The sequence below is a fragment of the Glossina fuscipes genome, unplaced genomic scaffold (assembly GCF_014805625.2).
Source record: "Glossina fuscipes isolate IAEA_lab_2018 unplaced genomic scaffold, Yale_Gfus_2 1, whole genome shotgun sequence".
Classification (NCBI taxonomy): domain Eukaryota; kingdom Metazoa; phylum Arthropoda; class Insecta; order Diptera; family Glossinidae; genus Glossina; species Glossina fuscipes.
The window spans coordinates 9,994,781-10,010,732 of NW_023998415.1; the positions used below are offsets into that span (position 1 = coordinate 9,994,781).

Below are 15,952 nucleotides of genomic sequence, written 5' to 3' on the forward strand. Positions count from 1 at the left end.
ATTTCTTGAAATTATAAAATTGTGCAAACTTTGGAACTACCAGCTCTCTGCCCATTGATTGGTTGCAAAGCTAACTCATCTTCTTCCGTATAACGTGGCGGTTGATCTGCAATAGTACATAAAAGTGAGTATAAACAAGTGAATAAATATTCATCTCCTAACCGTCCTCTATGCGCGTTGATTTCTCATTGCGACAAGAAATATTTCTGGATCGCTCTTTTATATCGTGGAAAAATTGAGAAAGTTTACTTTTTTGCTTGTTTTCCTGATCAATTATTTGCTCCGAGTGCGCTTCTGCTGTCGGGCTAATAGTATTTACTTCCTCTCGTAACGTTGTTTTATCTTTAACTGACGCATCTTCAACTTCATTATCAAAAGGGTTGGTTTCGAATGGATTGTTTGCTGAAGGATGGGTAGAATTTGCAGAAGCTGTTGTACGTTCATCATCCTCATGGCCATTTATTGAGTTCGTTGTTAACTGGCTGTTATTTGATTTGTTTTGATTTTCCGTTACTGCAACTTGCAATTCAGTTTTCACTTTCTCTTCCTCTTCAAATTGAAAATCTTTTTGGGGTCTTTCGATATCCACCTTATTTCTCTTCCCTAATAGCAAAGAGCTTAAAGTGTTCTTGGCATCTTGCACTTCGGTGGATATTTTAGAGGTAACACTTCCAACCGCTTGACGTGTGCCATCGGCTGCCTTCTTTAACGCAGAACCCATGGCATCTTTTGCCTCGCTGGTTGCTTTGACCGCATTGCGGCCGACTTGTTCTAAGGCCTGGAAACCTTCTTCAGTAACTTTTGCTGCGCTATTACCCATATCCTCCACAGATTGGAGAGCTTCTTCAGCTTTTTTCTTAGAGGTTTCGGTTACCTTATCAATTCCGCTTCGAACTTCGGACGCTGCTCTATTAGCCATTGCCTCCAAAGATAATTTAGCTTCCTCCGCTTTTAGATCCGTTTTAACCTTATCTTCGACAGCTTCAAGGTCAACGTGTTCCGCCGTTTCTTTAGTTACGGTCCCAATTTCTTTCTTCAATTCTTTGCCTTCTTCAAATCTTTGTTCGATTTTGTTTTCCAAATCATTAATCAAGATTTCTGCTTGTTTTCGGATCTCAAAATTCTCAGTATCATCTTTGCTTTCATCATTAGTGGGTTTGTTTTCAAATTCTACTAAGTAAACTTGCTTTTTCACCTTGGACGTTACATCGATGCCGTTATTAATGAAGCGTATTTCATTTACTACCATGGCATGATCTAAAGGATCTGTGCTCTCACTAATTTCAACAGTAAGTTTGTCATCATCTTCGGTGGGTGGTGTGGCCATGGATATATTAACATTAGGCGCCGACGATTGCACTAAAAATAAACTGATAATGTTATGAATTGATCGCATTGAACAATTAACGAATCTCACCCGCATTTGTAGCTGTTGCTTCTTTTATATTTTCCAAGCTTTCGACTAAAGCTGGTGAAGTATGTTCCAGACAGTCTTCATTCATCGCTGCTTCGTATGATAAAGTTCGCAAAGGTGTTTTCCGAATTATACTTTGAGGTGAATCGCTAGCGTTACTATCAGGATAAGGAGTTCGAGGACGCAAAAGTCTTTCTGCGGACGTTATTTTCTTTAAAGTTTTCGTTGAACAGACACTTTTACACGATTCTACAGAACCGGTTGGAGAATATTTGCTATGTGCATGCGAGTATTCCTCTTGATAATTACCATTTTTAGCTGAATAAATGTTCTCTATATCCTCGTAGTTGAAGTTGTTATTATTATTTTCCTTGATATCTGTTAATATGTGGTTATTTGCTGGCGTACTTGGTTTTGAAATTGCTTTCCTTTTATCCGCTTGCTTGCTAATTTCATTAATGCTTTCCTCCCTATTATTGGTGATCTCATTTGCTACGCTATTAGCAGTCATTAAATTTGTTGCAGTTATTGGTGCTGCGAAATTTTGTGCCATATATTTTTGTTGATAATCTGAACTTATTGTAGCGAACATAGTCGACGATCTTGGTATACCATGCACCAATATATGCCGATCTCCTAAAGTCATATCCACCAAACGTAAATTTTTAAATTTTGATATTTCCCTAAATGTCTTCAAATGATGGCCACTTTCTGAAAATGTTGTATAGAATTTATTGGCTTTTGTTAGCACTGCATAAAATGATGTCCCCTTGAGTATCTTCCAAATCGGTCCATTTTCCTCACTGTCGTAATCGTAGAATCGTTGAAATATTAAGCTTTTAGCTCGAACCGATTCGAAGCTACGGTAAATACTACCGGCATTTGTGACAATAAATACATCGCTGCACTTAGATATATGCATATATATTATTTGCTCATTGGATGAGAGGTTTTTTTTGCAATTCTGTAAATTGTGGAAACACAAAATCGTTTAGATGGCCCGTTAAATATAGATTTCCATTTTGTGTTAACACCATTGTCGATTCCGGGCCACAGGTAAATTTTTGTACTGGCGATTCTAAGATAATTTCCTGGGGCTTTAATATCGATTCGCGATTTGAAAGACCCAATTGATAGGATTTATTTGAACCCCAGCCTATTAATCGTCCGTACGCTAAAAATAGAATTAATCTATAATGTATTAAAGTGTTAAGCCCATTGAGAATATATCCAATTATCGCAATGATTGGCTCTTTTGATCATTCCGACTTCTATAGGATGTGCAGAACTTCAGTGAAGAATAGATTGCACGTACAATTAAGTGCAAGGGGCTTAGAATGCTAATAAAATATTTTGCAAATAATCAAAAAAAAAAAAAAAAAGCCGGTATTTATCTTGGGCTAAATATAAGACCCCATTCATTTATGTGCGATATTGCATTGCGAAATACTATCGTTTCTCCTGTTCTATCGTTTGACACAGCAGTCGTACGTCATATTATAATAAAAAAAATTTTTAATACATTTTTCGAATATATTTCAAGAAAAGGTAAAATTGTACTTCTTTTGTTACTTTGCTATGCATCGATTCGTTTGATTTTTGGATTTAAAGAGAGAGGGCGGACTCGTTTTTCCAGACCGGGAGTCGAGTCGGATGTTCCGCTGATTAAGAATATTTGGCTATGTGTACTATACTATATGTGGTGTCCAACGTGTATAAATGTGCATAACAATTATTTTGTAATTCTAACATAAGCGTCTTAGTAGATATAGAATAATTCATCTTTTAAAGATAATATGTAGTAATTTATATCGAAATATTTCCTTTTAAAGGCCTTTAAAAAATATTTTTAAAACAAATATATTTCACACGCGATTTATGCATTTTTTTACACGTCATGTATACCTTTGTCCAATCACTTCCTAGTCTTCCCCTCTAAAGTAGCGTTTGTTTTTTCAATTGAAAGCGGTAGGTTAACCTTTTCATGCCGTGCCTTAAATAATCAATAATTATTATTGTCTTTTTTTAATTTTCATTTTTAAACCTGTTGTATTGTCTATATGCAATTGTCATGTTTGCTCTTTAAAAAAAAAAAATAAAAAAAAAATAAAAAATAAAGAAAGGTTTTATGCACAATGAAAGCAGAAAATTAAGTATGGAGTGTACTTACATGTCAATACCATGAAATGTTCATTTCCTGCTAAAATGTTTATAAAGTTTTCAGTTTCTTCATTGTTAGACAAACAGTCATCGAACTTTACCGAAGCAACAGTTAATGGAGATCTTTGCGAAATAATACGTAAACCTTTTAGACTAGAAGAGTTCGATGAAACTGCACTTGGCTTAGTAAATATGTTACGACCCGTAAAGAAAATTTCATTAGAATCTACAAAGAAAAAGTCTCATCGTATTATTAATTGCGAGATTTTGTTAAAAAGTACTTAGCTTGAACTTACAGGTTAATATAGCGGACCAATCCGTTCCAAAAGCTAAATCAGCTATTTTTAGGCCCAATAATTTTAGAGATTTGACACAAGTGGGCTTGATAATGACATCGCCGCTATTATTATTAGTGATATGACTGCTGTTTCGATTAACATTAGCCGCACTGTGACTACCAATGCCAAGCTGACCATAGTGATTCTCTCCCCAAACAAATAAACGTCCAGATTCTAAAATGAGTAAAAGTGGAAAACAGAATTTTTGTTTTTCCTTCTTACCATTCGTTCTCTTCTTCTTCTTTGTCTTCTTTTTTTTGTACTATTTTGTGCATTTTGTTTTCATACATTTCAATTTTACAAATAGATTTGATTATGGAAATAGAGCTTACTACACATGCCCTAACCTTTTTACTTGAATGACAGACCATTCTCAACCATTCTTATTTGGTATGGAAATTATAATGAATATTAATGCAAATTTGGGACAAACATAAGGCAATCATTACATGCACAAGGGCTGTTTACATGAGTTGCGTTTATGTGTGTTTATTTTTTAATTTATCTGAACTTTTGTGCTCCCAATGGAGTTTAAAATGGAATGTCGCTGAAAATATTTGCATCAAAATTAGAAATGCACTGCTGATACAGATACTGATTGAAGGGAAAACCACTGCAAATTTTTCAGAAAAAAAAACATTTTTTTTATTAGTATAATAGATGCTTTGAACCTTTCAGAATTTATAGAAAAAAAAAATCGTTATTTGGAAGAAATTTTTTTTTGGAAATTTGGCGCTTTGCTAAGACTGTAATCAAAAAAAAAAAAAATTCACAAGTCCAACAAAAAATATCTTTATAATAAATCTATTATAATCTATCTAATCTATCTTTAAAATAAATCTATTCGGAGAAACACGTAGGATATTTTGATCTTAATTTAAAAATTTTTAAATGATCAAAGATTAGCTTCTTTAAATATATGGTTACTAACTTTGTCGAGTTTTATTATTTGATGACTTTCCCTTCTATCACGGAATAATTTCATAAAAAACGTCTTCTTTTAAATTGTTCGATTGTTCATTTCTCTGCTTAGTATGGTGAGGGCATCCATCTTTTTTTCTAATTGTTTTCATATATTCCAAGAAGAAACACATCGACGAAATCATGATTAAGAAGATACCTGAGGACAACCCTTTTGCCTAGCGTAAAACTCGTTATACTTGTCCTACGGACACTTAAGGTTCTTTAAAAAAAAACGATATATTTACCGCCAAGAAATCGACTAATGTCATCATTTGAGCTTACATCGAACGAATTTTGTTCCAGATAAAGTTTACTTTTTTCAAAGCCCGAAATATTACTTCGTTGTAGAAAAAATTGCAGGGAACGCACTTATAGTGATTTTGGAAAACAAATTTAGGAAATGCTCTTTTCGCTGTACTATGGCATAAATTCTGCTCTACGATCGTAGTTTACTTCGAAAGAATTAATAAAATCTTCATACTTCATTGCAAAATATTACTTTGATAATAGGTTGATCAAAAACTCGCCAATTAAGAAAAAAAGAGTATTTTGGCTTTTTTCCAAATTCTCATATCTGATTCATAGTCCTCTGCAAAGGTGATACAATCAGTTGAACTCTCCTTTACACTTTTCAATATATCCTACGCTACTTGTGGTATAAGCATGTGTGCGAAAGAATTTAAGGCGGACCCACCTTTCATTATACCGATCGTTTCAGTATCACATCCTGGATCGATTTATGCAAGTCGATTTGTCTGTCCATGTCTTCTTGTGTTCAACTTATAGGCTGCAATCGGACGACCATTTTTTCGACCGCTCTCCATATAACGCCTTATTTCGATAAATTGAAAAAATAGTGTAATTTTCAGAACTGCACGATAAGAATCACCTAAGCAATAATAACTCGACATTCTAAATCGGTTTGAAAACTTAGGTTCGGATAGGGCAATGTTTTGGACCCCCTGCCCTATAACCGGTGCTACGGAAATTGAATCTTTATATGGTAAAAAGGCCTAATTTTTAATACTTCTTGATGAAAATTCGTTCATAATAATTTAACATGAAAATTAGCCTAAACGAATTTGGAGTCAAAGGTCTACATGATTGGTTTCTCGCCCATATAAGGATTTTAGTGAAAAATAAGCCTTTATATGCCAAGAGGGTTTAATTTTTAATATTTTACGATGAATATGAATATGAATAGTGAATTAATCATAGGGAATTTGAATCACTTAGATCTATTTTTCAGACCACGCCATATATAGTGCTTCTAATGAAAGCAAAACGGTCTTTAGCGACAACGACTAATTTGTGAGTTCTTATGAGGGAAGTCATTGCAAAATTATAAAATTTTTAACAAGTAAATTAAGTTAAATTTGAACCACGTGAGCCGACGTTTTGAGTATGCTCCAATATAAGATATCTCTCATAAAAATTGTGCATTTACATAAATGTAGTATATAATTTTTAGTGAATTATTGAGAAAATGAGTGAATAACCGTACTAGGCGAACCGATATAGGGTATCCAACGGTTGACCTTGCCCGATTATAACATTTTTACTTGTTTTTTTGACAGAAATAGTTTGCGACTTTCTCGTGAGATAAGATGAAGCTGTCGGGATAGGGCATATTGATTGTTAACTTTGTGTGAGTGATCTAATGTATGCGTAAATTTTTATAGTTTTGTGTGTTGTAGTCTGTGAGTAATAATCAAAAAAAAAAAAAAAAGCAAAAATTTATTTTTACTTCTGAAAACTGGGGTGTTCTCAGTTTACTTCATAACGTAAGTCTATCTGTCTTTCGACCGGTTTGGTCCATTTTCAATACCAACGTGCGTACAAGAACTTCCCACGTTTCTGCCAAGTTTGAAAATTAATTTTTGGCGGCCTGGAACATATTTACAACAGATATTGCACATGCGCACAGACGGATGTACTTAAATTGATACAGCTTTTAATGCTGGCCAAGAATAAATACATGATGTGGGATGTCTGAAGCTCCCTGTGTGGATGTCGTAAACAATTTCACAAAATAAATATACCACTGCCCATCATTAGTGGCTACAAAAAATTACAATATTTGCAAGTGCTCTGCAAATGATTTCAAATTTTGAGTTGTTGTTGTATTATTTACAAGAACTTATATCTACAAAGTTTGAATCCTTGTTCTGGTTTTGTCCTGACTCGACCGACTTTGCTTTTCGCAAATATTCGGCTTATATACAACCAAGTTACAAGAACCTAATTTCATCCTGACATTTTTGTGCTAATCCTCTTTCCGTAAATGTTCTGCTAATTCGCCAGTTTTTCGCCAGTTGTCATCTGTATGAGACTGGTAAAGCGTCATGAATGTTTATTTGGCTTGCCCTTGATTTGTGAGCAAATCGATTAGTTTTCATGCAAACTCAAATCAACAAATTTAGGATTTCCGTAAAAGTATGTAAGGCTGCTAATAGGAAAATATATTAATATTCAGAGTTCACTAGAATCACTTTTGTATGTAAGTATGCAAAGCAACAACAATGCAGATAACGAAATCCTTTGAAAGCTATATTCGCTAGAGAGTCAAATTTCAAGGTCAAAATATAATTTTTGTCTTTCTTTATAAGTATATTGAATAACTATTTTATTTCCATAACCTATTTGTTCAAAAAGTCTAAAATCTGGTATTACACGCGATTTTCCCTCTTGCAATGATCATGAACGAAAGAGACAAACACATCGGTTATCGTACCTGACGTAAAAGCAAAATAACTTTAGACTACAAATATTTAATTTATTGATATTCGTCCCCGTGAACTGGTTTGTTGATATATGCAATTTACAAATTGTAGCGAATTAATTACGTTTCGTTCAAATTATACAGTTATAATAGTCCGCCAAGCAAAGAGTTGCTTTGTAACGATTTCAAATTATGTAATTATAGTCATAGTGTTGCTGTGTAACTTTTTTCGAAAATTATACTAAATTAATTTAAAAAGTATTGATCGTAAGAGTTAAGATATGATCGAAGATATCTCCAATATCAAATATGTATTATATGCAATAGTACGGGATACTAAAAGTCTTTCCAATGCATTTTGTATACATCTTTCATTTTAATTTTAAAAGTTTTTCGAATCATACAATGGAAAGGAAAATTTTATGTAAATAAAATTTTTTAACACTTCATAGCAAAGAACATAAAAAATGCCTTCAAACATTTTGGGTTAAGAGAAAAAGTAACATAAATCTTAACGATCTGCTATAAGATGTAACCTATGTCATCGTATTCAAGTAGTCCAATGCCTAGCAATCTACTTTAGTTGTAATGACGGTTACACTTCTCTTTAAAATTCGTGATAATTTTGAGTATGTGGCACCAACAAATAATCATTATTCGCGACATGTTATGATTAATTGTAAGTGAAAGTTTCTGTAATCTCTTAATAATCGTCAGTCAGTAATTACTAGTAACATGCGAAAAAGTCTTATAATTTACATGTAGCTGTGTAACTAGGAACCATAAAAAAAAAAAAAAAAAAAAAAAACACGAAAATTTTACAACAATCTTAAGGGCATGTTTGCCTACAATATTAAAAAGCGCGCAATTGAATATTTGACCGAAATTACCTCAAATGTTTTTACATTAATTCCATTTTGTTTATATATATATATATATATATATATATGAGAAATTCTATTAAATTTGTCATTCTTTTCGTAACGGCAATGATTTTGGGAACTTTTAAAGGCTACGTATTCATAATTATAAAATTTGCCTGAAAACGTGCAAGACATGAATGCGAAGCTGGAGATAAGAATGGTGGAGAAATGTTTCATTTATTAATTAAACACTGGCACCTAGTAGGCTAAACAATAATATTATATTAGGTGTTTGCAAAAATTGTAATCAGTTTTTCACTTGAAAAAGTTTTAGTGTCAAAAATCGGTACAATATATATTAAATAAAATATTTTCCATCATTTTCTACAACATTTTATAATATTGGTTTGGCAGCGATCCATCATTTCGCACTTCTTCAACTTTGCGGACCCTTGTGCCAGCGAAGTCATGCTGCACCCATCTGAACAATTGGTAATCAGGGGGCGCCATATCTGGTCAGTACGCTGGATGTCGCAGAACTTCTCTTTCGACCTACAACAGTGTACTTTGGACAACACTTGCAACGAGTAACGAATAAATTTAATTTTCAGCCAATTCGTGTCGTCAATTTTAAACCGATGGACCGACCGACCGACCGAATCTAAAACCGACAATTGGTATACCCGAAAGTAATGAATTTGACGAAGAATCATTAAAGAAAGAAACATTAAATCGAAAACTGTTATTTTATGTGGAGAGTGTGAAATTCAACCTTTATATACGCTGGTATTTCCCATTTCTTTATCATTTTTACCTGAAAAAGTCGCTGATTAAAATTACCGCAAATATCTAATAGATTCAAAAATTATTGAAAATTCTTGCGATAAGTTGCAAATAGATTTTTCGTTTGGCCATTTCGATCGTATGGCTTACCAAAATCCCAATTATATATGCATCATAAACATCAGTCGTGTTGTAAGCGAATGTATACACATTTTTTTAAAGCACTTAGCTTGACTTATATTTTGGCCAGATTAAAAATATTGGAATTAGTAATGTGGGACAGTCAAGAATATAATTAATATATGTTCAAATAGCAAAATATATTCCATATATCAGAAGACAAAATACAGTTAAGAATAAACTATGTTTTGATATTTGAAAATATTTATATCATCAAAATTTTTTTTTTATTTGGTCCCCTATCCCTCTGCACTACTGTACTGTACGTAGATTGTTCCGACGGTGAACAGTGCGGTTGAAGAGAGCGGGACCAGTATGAGAAAGTTCAGTCCCCATTTGGCGTAAATTTCTTTTATTTTTTCTTTGTAGGACAAATAGCATAGAGGTGGTAGCTATGCGTAAACAACTTAGGACCGCAAGAGTGTCAGTGGTTTTTGAACTACGCGCCTCAGTCATGAGTATATGAGCGTTCAGACAAGATGCCCGAAAGACTGCATTATCTCTGTTCAATAGGCTAATCTTTAATGCTAGTGGTAGTGATTATTAAATCCGTAAACAATTCTATTTTTATGCCTTCCATGGAAATTTCCAATTGTAATACCAAAAACATATCTCACAGATTTAAAAAAGTGTAAATAGCCTTGAGTAGGGTAATCTGCAGAGTAGACTAAGCTATGCTCATTTATATGTCCCTACGGCTTATAATTTACGGCGGCACTAGGTGAGGTAGTGAACTTAAACTTTATATATATATATATTTATATATATGTCGAGTTTAGCCCACAAAGTTCAAACGAATGCATTTCTCCATACCTTAATTATTAAAATATTTTCATAAATTAGGTTAAAGGCACTCTAAGGCAAATATCACTTTCTTGCTTTCTTCTTAATCCGATTTTTTCCTTTTTCCCTTTTTCTTATAAACATAAGCAATTGTTCTTGAAGACAAATGTTTTTGAGGTGGGTTTGAGGTGACATCGCTACTTTACTTTTTAATGAGAGTAAATAATCGCGTTGTTGTGAAATATGCTTTATTTATATAATAAAGTTTACAAAATGCAGGTCAAATTCCTTAAAGATTTTGACTAAATACACAATAACGTATCGAAACCTTATTTAGTAGTGTAATTATTATTACCGCAAATTACTGCACTTTGGTGTGGTCCTGCTATTAGCCTTTTAATGGGATCATTTTTAATGTAAAAATAGCTTTGGGTGTTTTCAGCTAAATGGGATTTTCCCAGTGTAAATATCGCTCCGGTATTGGGTACATCCATATTTGTTACCTTTTTTCCTTTTTTTTTTTTACAATATTTTTGTTTTTTTTTAAAGATTTTTTGCAAAAATCTTTAGAAACTTTTACGTAATACACTTTTAATTACTCATTAAATTATTAATGTCTTCAATTGTTGTTTTATAGAATAGTACGCAAATAATCAGAAGATTATTATTTTCCGATTTGTTATTGATTTCTTAAAAAAAAAATTATTTATTTATTTACTAGGTAGATATACTGGCCTATTTTCAGGCGTTTTTTTTTGTTTTTTTTAAAGAAAAATAAATTAACAGTTAATTCACATATGTCTTTATATTGTTTTCTTTATGCTTTCCTTTGCTTTCTTATCTTAATACTGTCGCGTGTATGGTCAATACAACGTCGCTTTTTCAACTGGTCAGTCGGTTGGTTAGTTAAATTAGTTTATGTCCTGCTTCCTAGCTTAGAACTATGCTAACGTTTAGTTTAGTGTTTACTTGACCGTTCTAACAAACAATGGTAAACTAAAACGGGGAAAAAGGGAAAGAGAAAACTGCAAATAGAGAAGGAAAGGTAGAGAAAATAGAACATTTGTTGTCCGTGCAATTAACTTGCTTTCTTTTTCATATTTTTCCATGTCCCGTTTCAGTGCTTAGTTAAAGTTGGTCATTAATTATAAAAATTGTTCAACGCTTTCTGGTTCGTGTTCCCTTTTGGTTTATGATGACATTTTTTTTGTTTTTCTTTTACTTCACTTGATGAAGGATTTTGACCTTTGCAGTTTATAGGTTAACTTTTATCCCTCCTTCCCCCCTAAAAAAAAAAAAAAAAAAAAAAAAAAAAAATTCCATATTAAAAGTCTTTTCAGTTTTAGTTAAATTCTAAGGTTAAATGTTTATTAATGGCAACTATAAGTGCTGTGTAAAAATGGAAAGCAGTAAGAAAATCTTTTGAACAAAAGAAGTAAGAAAAGTGCGCGTCTTAAGGTATACCAAATATATGGATATATTAAGGTAAATATATTAATGTTCAGTTGGTTTTTTACCGTGCGGCGAAATACCAAAAAACATCCGTTAGGAACATTGTATGGCATACACTTGTGCCTGCAATCAAATAACGCTTGCATTAATTCTTTATATATCGCCGGACCATTTAAACATTATATGCTAAATTTCTCTTGCCGCGTCCACAATTGACTTTGCATTTTCTTATTAGCAATTGAATGTGAGGGTTACGGAACAAATACAAATTTTTTACTTACTTTAATTATAAATGGGACTATTGGACTCATTTTCATCTCCGATAAACGTTCTCACTTCAGTTCAGACCAATTCATAATTGGGTATAATTTGTCAGAGGTAACTCCTACAGTACAACATAAAGAAAAACTAAAAAAAATTTGGTATTTTCACTCATTACTCACAAATTACAACAACAAACCAATTTTTGGGAATTGTTGAAGGTTCTACAGTAGCTCTACAAAAATGGAAAAGAATGGCTCAGACCGCCCAGGTATCGAATTTTCATTTGCTTCGAGTTTTGCTGTAAGATGAAAGGTATCGAATGTTTGGTCGCAGCCATCCGAATACCATTTTTTTTTTTTGTTTTGGGGGAAATCTGAACGACTGTAACATGTGTTACTAATTTGTCGTGAAAGTCTTATATTAAACAGTTTAATATTTGAGAGAGCACTAGTATCACGAAGTTCTATAAAACGCACCATAAATAACTTTAAAAACAATAGAGTACGAAAATTAAATTCGATTGTGATCGACAAAGTTTTGTATATCCGCCAGCTTTATTTTAAAGACGATAAAAAAAAAACAAATAAAAAAACTTAATTTTCTTGCTTTATAATATTGAGTGGGCGTGACTGAGAATGTCTATATAGAAAATATTTTTATAGTGTGTCGGTTGTAGTGTACGAGCAACGGCGGTATATTTATATTCGCGAACGGGAGAATGCTTGCTGTACTCTTACACACAGACAGACGGATAGACGAATACGCTTATATCGATTCGGCATTTGATGCTGACCAAGCACTGTGTGAGATCTGTAAAGCTTCATTCCGGTTGTAGCGGAAGTTTTGACAAACTGAAAGTACTCCCTATTCTTCGTTGATGTGGTATAATAACGTAAGAAATTTTTACTTGGTTATTGCCGAATCTTTTATATTTATTAAGCTTACTTCGAAAAAAGGAAATTTAGCAAAAGCGAAAAAACAAAATCTCGATATTCTATAATAATATTAGATGGACATGTCCGGCTTTTTCCATTTTTGTACAGATATTGTAGGATCGGAATATAAGCATAAATTTTATACTGTATCTGTTGTAGTTTATTTTTCATGGGCAAAAAAGTCTTTATTATACAATGGCCGTGCCCGTTGACCAGTTTGGCTTATTCTTAATACCATCCTGCATTGGAAGAGCTTCAAATGTTTCTACCAAAGGCGAGGCCGATAGAGTTATTTTTGCAGTTAGGAGAACTTTTGCGACAGAGATTACATAAATGGTCTGACGGACATACTTAAATCAATTCAGAATGCGATGTTGATCACAAATATATACTTATTTTATTGGGTCGCTGAAGCCTTTTTTTTTTTGCAAGCCTTTGCGTTGCAAACGTTTTGACAAAATGAATGCAACTCCACCTTTCAGTGATGGGTATAAATATGTTTTCTTCATATTTTTGCAGATTGCGTGTGTGTGTAGCGTTAAACAAAGATTTTTTTTTTATATATATTTTCCGTTATCTTCTACTATGGGCCGTCAACTTTTAATGGTTTCGATTCAACCTAGTTGAAGAATGCATTTGCGCTTAATATTTCAGTTTTATGTGGCTATGATTAGGTTGTAGGTTATCACGGATGTTTATAGTTGAGGATTTAAGTGAAAAGTTCTGCTTTAAAAAAACTGTATCCTGTACATTGTTTCACTCAATTCTGGTTTTTATATCCATCGCGGTAGGATTAGGGGTACATTCATTTTGTCAAAACGGCCAAAAAAAAAAAACTGCAGAGACTCCACAAAGTATATATATATATATATATGCTTTATCAGCATAAATTCTAAATCGATTTAGGCATGCGCGTCTGTCCATATGACTGTCTGTCCGTCGATGTAATGTCTATTGGCCGCAAAAATGAAGCTATCGATTTCAAATTTGGCAGAAACTTTGAAAGTTCTTGCATGCAGCTTGGTATTGACGATGGGGCAAATCGGTTGAAGGACGAGGCCATAGCATCATGTAAACGGAGACCATCTCTGAAAAATTGGTTTTTTGCTCATCATTCATAAACTATGGCAAATGAATGTACAAAAATTTGAAAGCACATTCTATGGGCAATGCTGTAGCATCAGTGTATAAGAACGTAAAAAAATTGACCATGCCTACCCAATATGATAGGTTAACAACATTTAATTATTTTTCCAATGCCTCCATAACACACAGAAACAAGCTTCAAATTCTTGGCCAGCTACAACCCTTGAATGTGTCGAAACATGTCCGCCTGTTTGTCTGTCCATCTGTCTGTTTGCGTAACTTTGTAGTATTTGCGGTAGCCATTCTCTCGTTAGCGAAAATAAAGATAACGTTCGCCTAAAAAATTTGCACCTAATTGACTTAAATTTTTCAAATGATACGCCTACAACGCTTACATGCCTTTACAACAAAAACTTTTATTTTGAAAATAGAAGAAATCAACTGTGCCCGCTCCATGTTTTAGCGCATGAAAATTTTGTTCTTTTACTTCTTTTTGGTTTTTTTTTGGGATAAACGGTTACGGGTACAAAAGATCTCGACTGAATTGAAATTTCTCATGTGTTTTTTTTTCTTTCAATTTTCTATGTTACATCCTTCTTATATCATGTGCAAAAAAAAGGGTGTGCGTTAACTTTTTTATTCGATATCCAACACCCTTACGCATATATATTCTCAACATTCGTTCATTCACATAACTGATGTTGCAATTCTTAAGTCGACTAAAAGGAAGCCATAAAATTAAAGTTTATTACACACTGTCTCAATATAATTTTCAAAACTGAATTTTCATGATTTTTATACGTTACACGACTTGTAGTAGGAGGGTATATTAAGTTTATGCGAATGTATGCGACACCCAGAAGGACTTGAGATAAGACACCCTTATATGATACTGACCGATGCGAAATCATTGTCTGATTTTATTTAAGAGTCTTTGTCCGCCTGTCTGTCTATCCGTCTTGTTTTCCTGTTCTCAACGTACAATTCCGAATTTTTGATATATTTTGATGGACGTCAAGTGTTTTGGTCCAAGGACGAACGGACCAGTTTTTGGACTCCGTCCCATGTGAATCGTCATTTTGAAAGATCGTTATATGAATAATATTATGGTGGGAATTTAATAGTGTGTAGAAACAATATTTAGATTTTCTGATTTTCGAACATGACGCGAGGATTTTCTTAAACAAACTTTGATGACACAGCACTTAAAGCTCTAAAGTAAAGGCTAAAGGCCTTTCCTAAAGAAAATGGTCGGTTTTTGCTATTCACGGCACATTCTTTATGGAATTTCTGTTGCATGCATTAATGTTTAGCAACGATTTTCTATCGAAGGTGCGATTTGAATTTTTCTGAAAGCGATATATGACATACTATATTTTAACTATGAAGATATAGTGGATAAGTAAGGATTCGCCTAAAGCCGAATAATAAAAAATTTTTATTCGATTTTGTTATTTTTCAAATTGGTATGCATAGGGCAATGTCCTATTTATTGTTATTTAATGGCATGTAGTACTGGTTTGTTATTCTAGCCATTAAAACAAAAACATGACCACTACCAACGCAAACATTGCTAGCCTACGGATACTTGCAACCTTTGTATGAACATAAAAAACTATAGGAGAGGACAAAAGAATATTTTTAATTTAAAAAAGGTTAACACTTTACAAAAATGTGAACAGTTGAACCTATTTTTGTTGCTTTTCCTTTTACCATAACCGCAACGACCACGCTACTAACCCAGTAACAAAGTTTTTTTACACCGAATTGCTTGACATTCTTTAACATGACTAGATAGTGTCGTTTGATGATAGCATTTAAACTACTTCGCAAATAAAATTTCTTTGTAAGCATTTCAAAAAGCAAACATTTTAACTTAATGAAGCTCGGTAAGAGTAAGTTCCTTAAACATAATTAAATAAAAATGCGTTGTATTTAAAGGTGCGTGTAGGGATCAAATATAATTATTATTTTTGCTAAAGGAAAAATATAATCTTTATACCCACCAC

General features: G+C 33.1%; 2 protein-coding genes across 2 annotated transcripts in view; one reads left to right on the top strand and one right to left on the bottom strand.

The window, feature by feature from the left end:
• Window positions 1-10,700, bottom strand: LOC119645324 (X-linked retinitis pigmentosa GTPase regulator). Its single transcript, XM_038045465.1, is given in 7 exon segments — window positions 1-106; window positions 163-1,359; window positions 1,418-2,369; window positions 2,371-2,588; window positions 3,585-3,800; window positions 3,871-4,086; window positions 10,562-10,700. Coding segments are annotated over 7 exon segments (3,033 nt in total). The 3' UTR covers window positions 1-11.
• Window positions 36-15,952, top strand: part of LOC119645322 (HIV Tat-specific factor 1) — a 26,190-nt gene continuing 10,273 nt past the window's right edge. The window contains exon 1 of the mRNA XM_038045463.1: window positions 36-124. The gene's annotated coding sequence lies outside the window, so the exon portion shown is untranslated. The remainder of the gene's footprint in view (window positions 125-15,952) is intronic.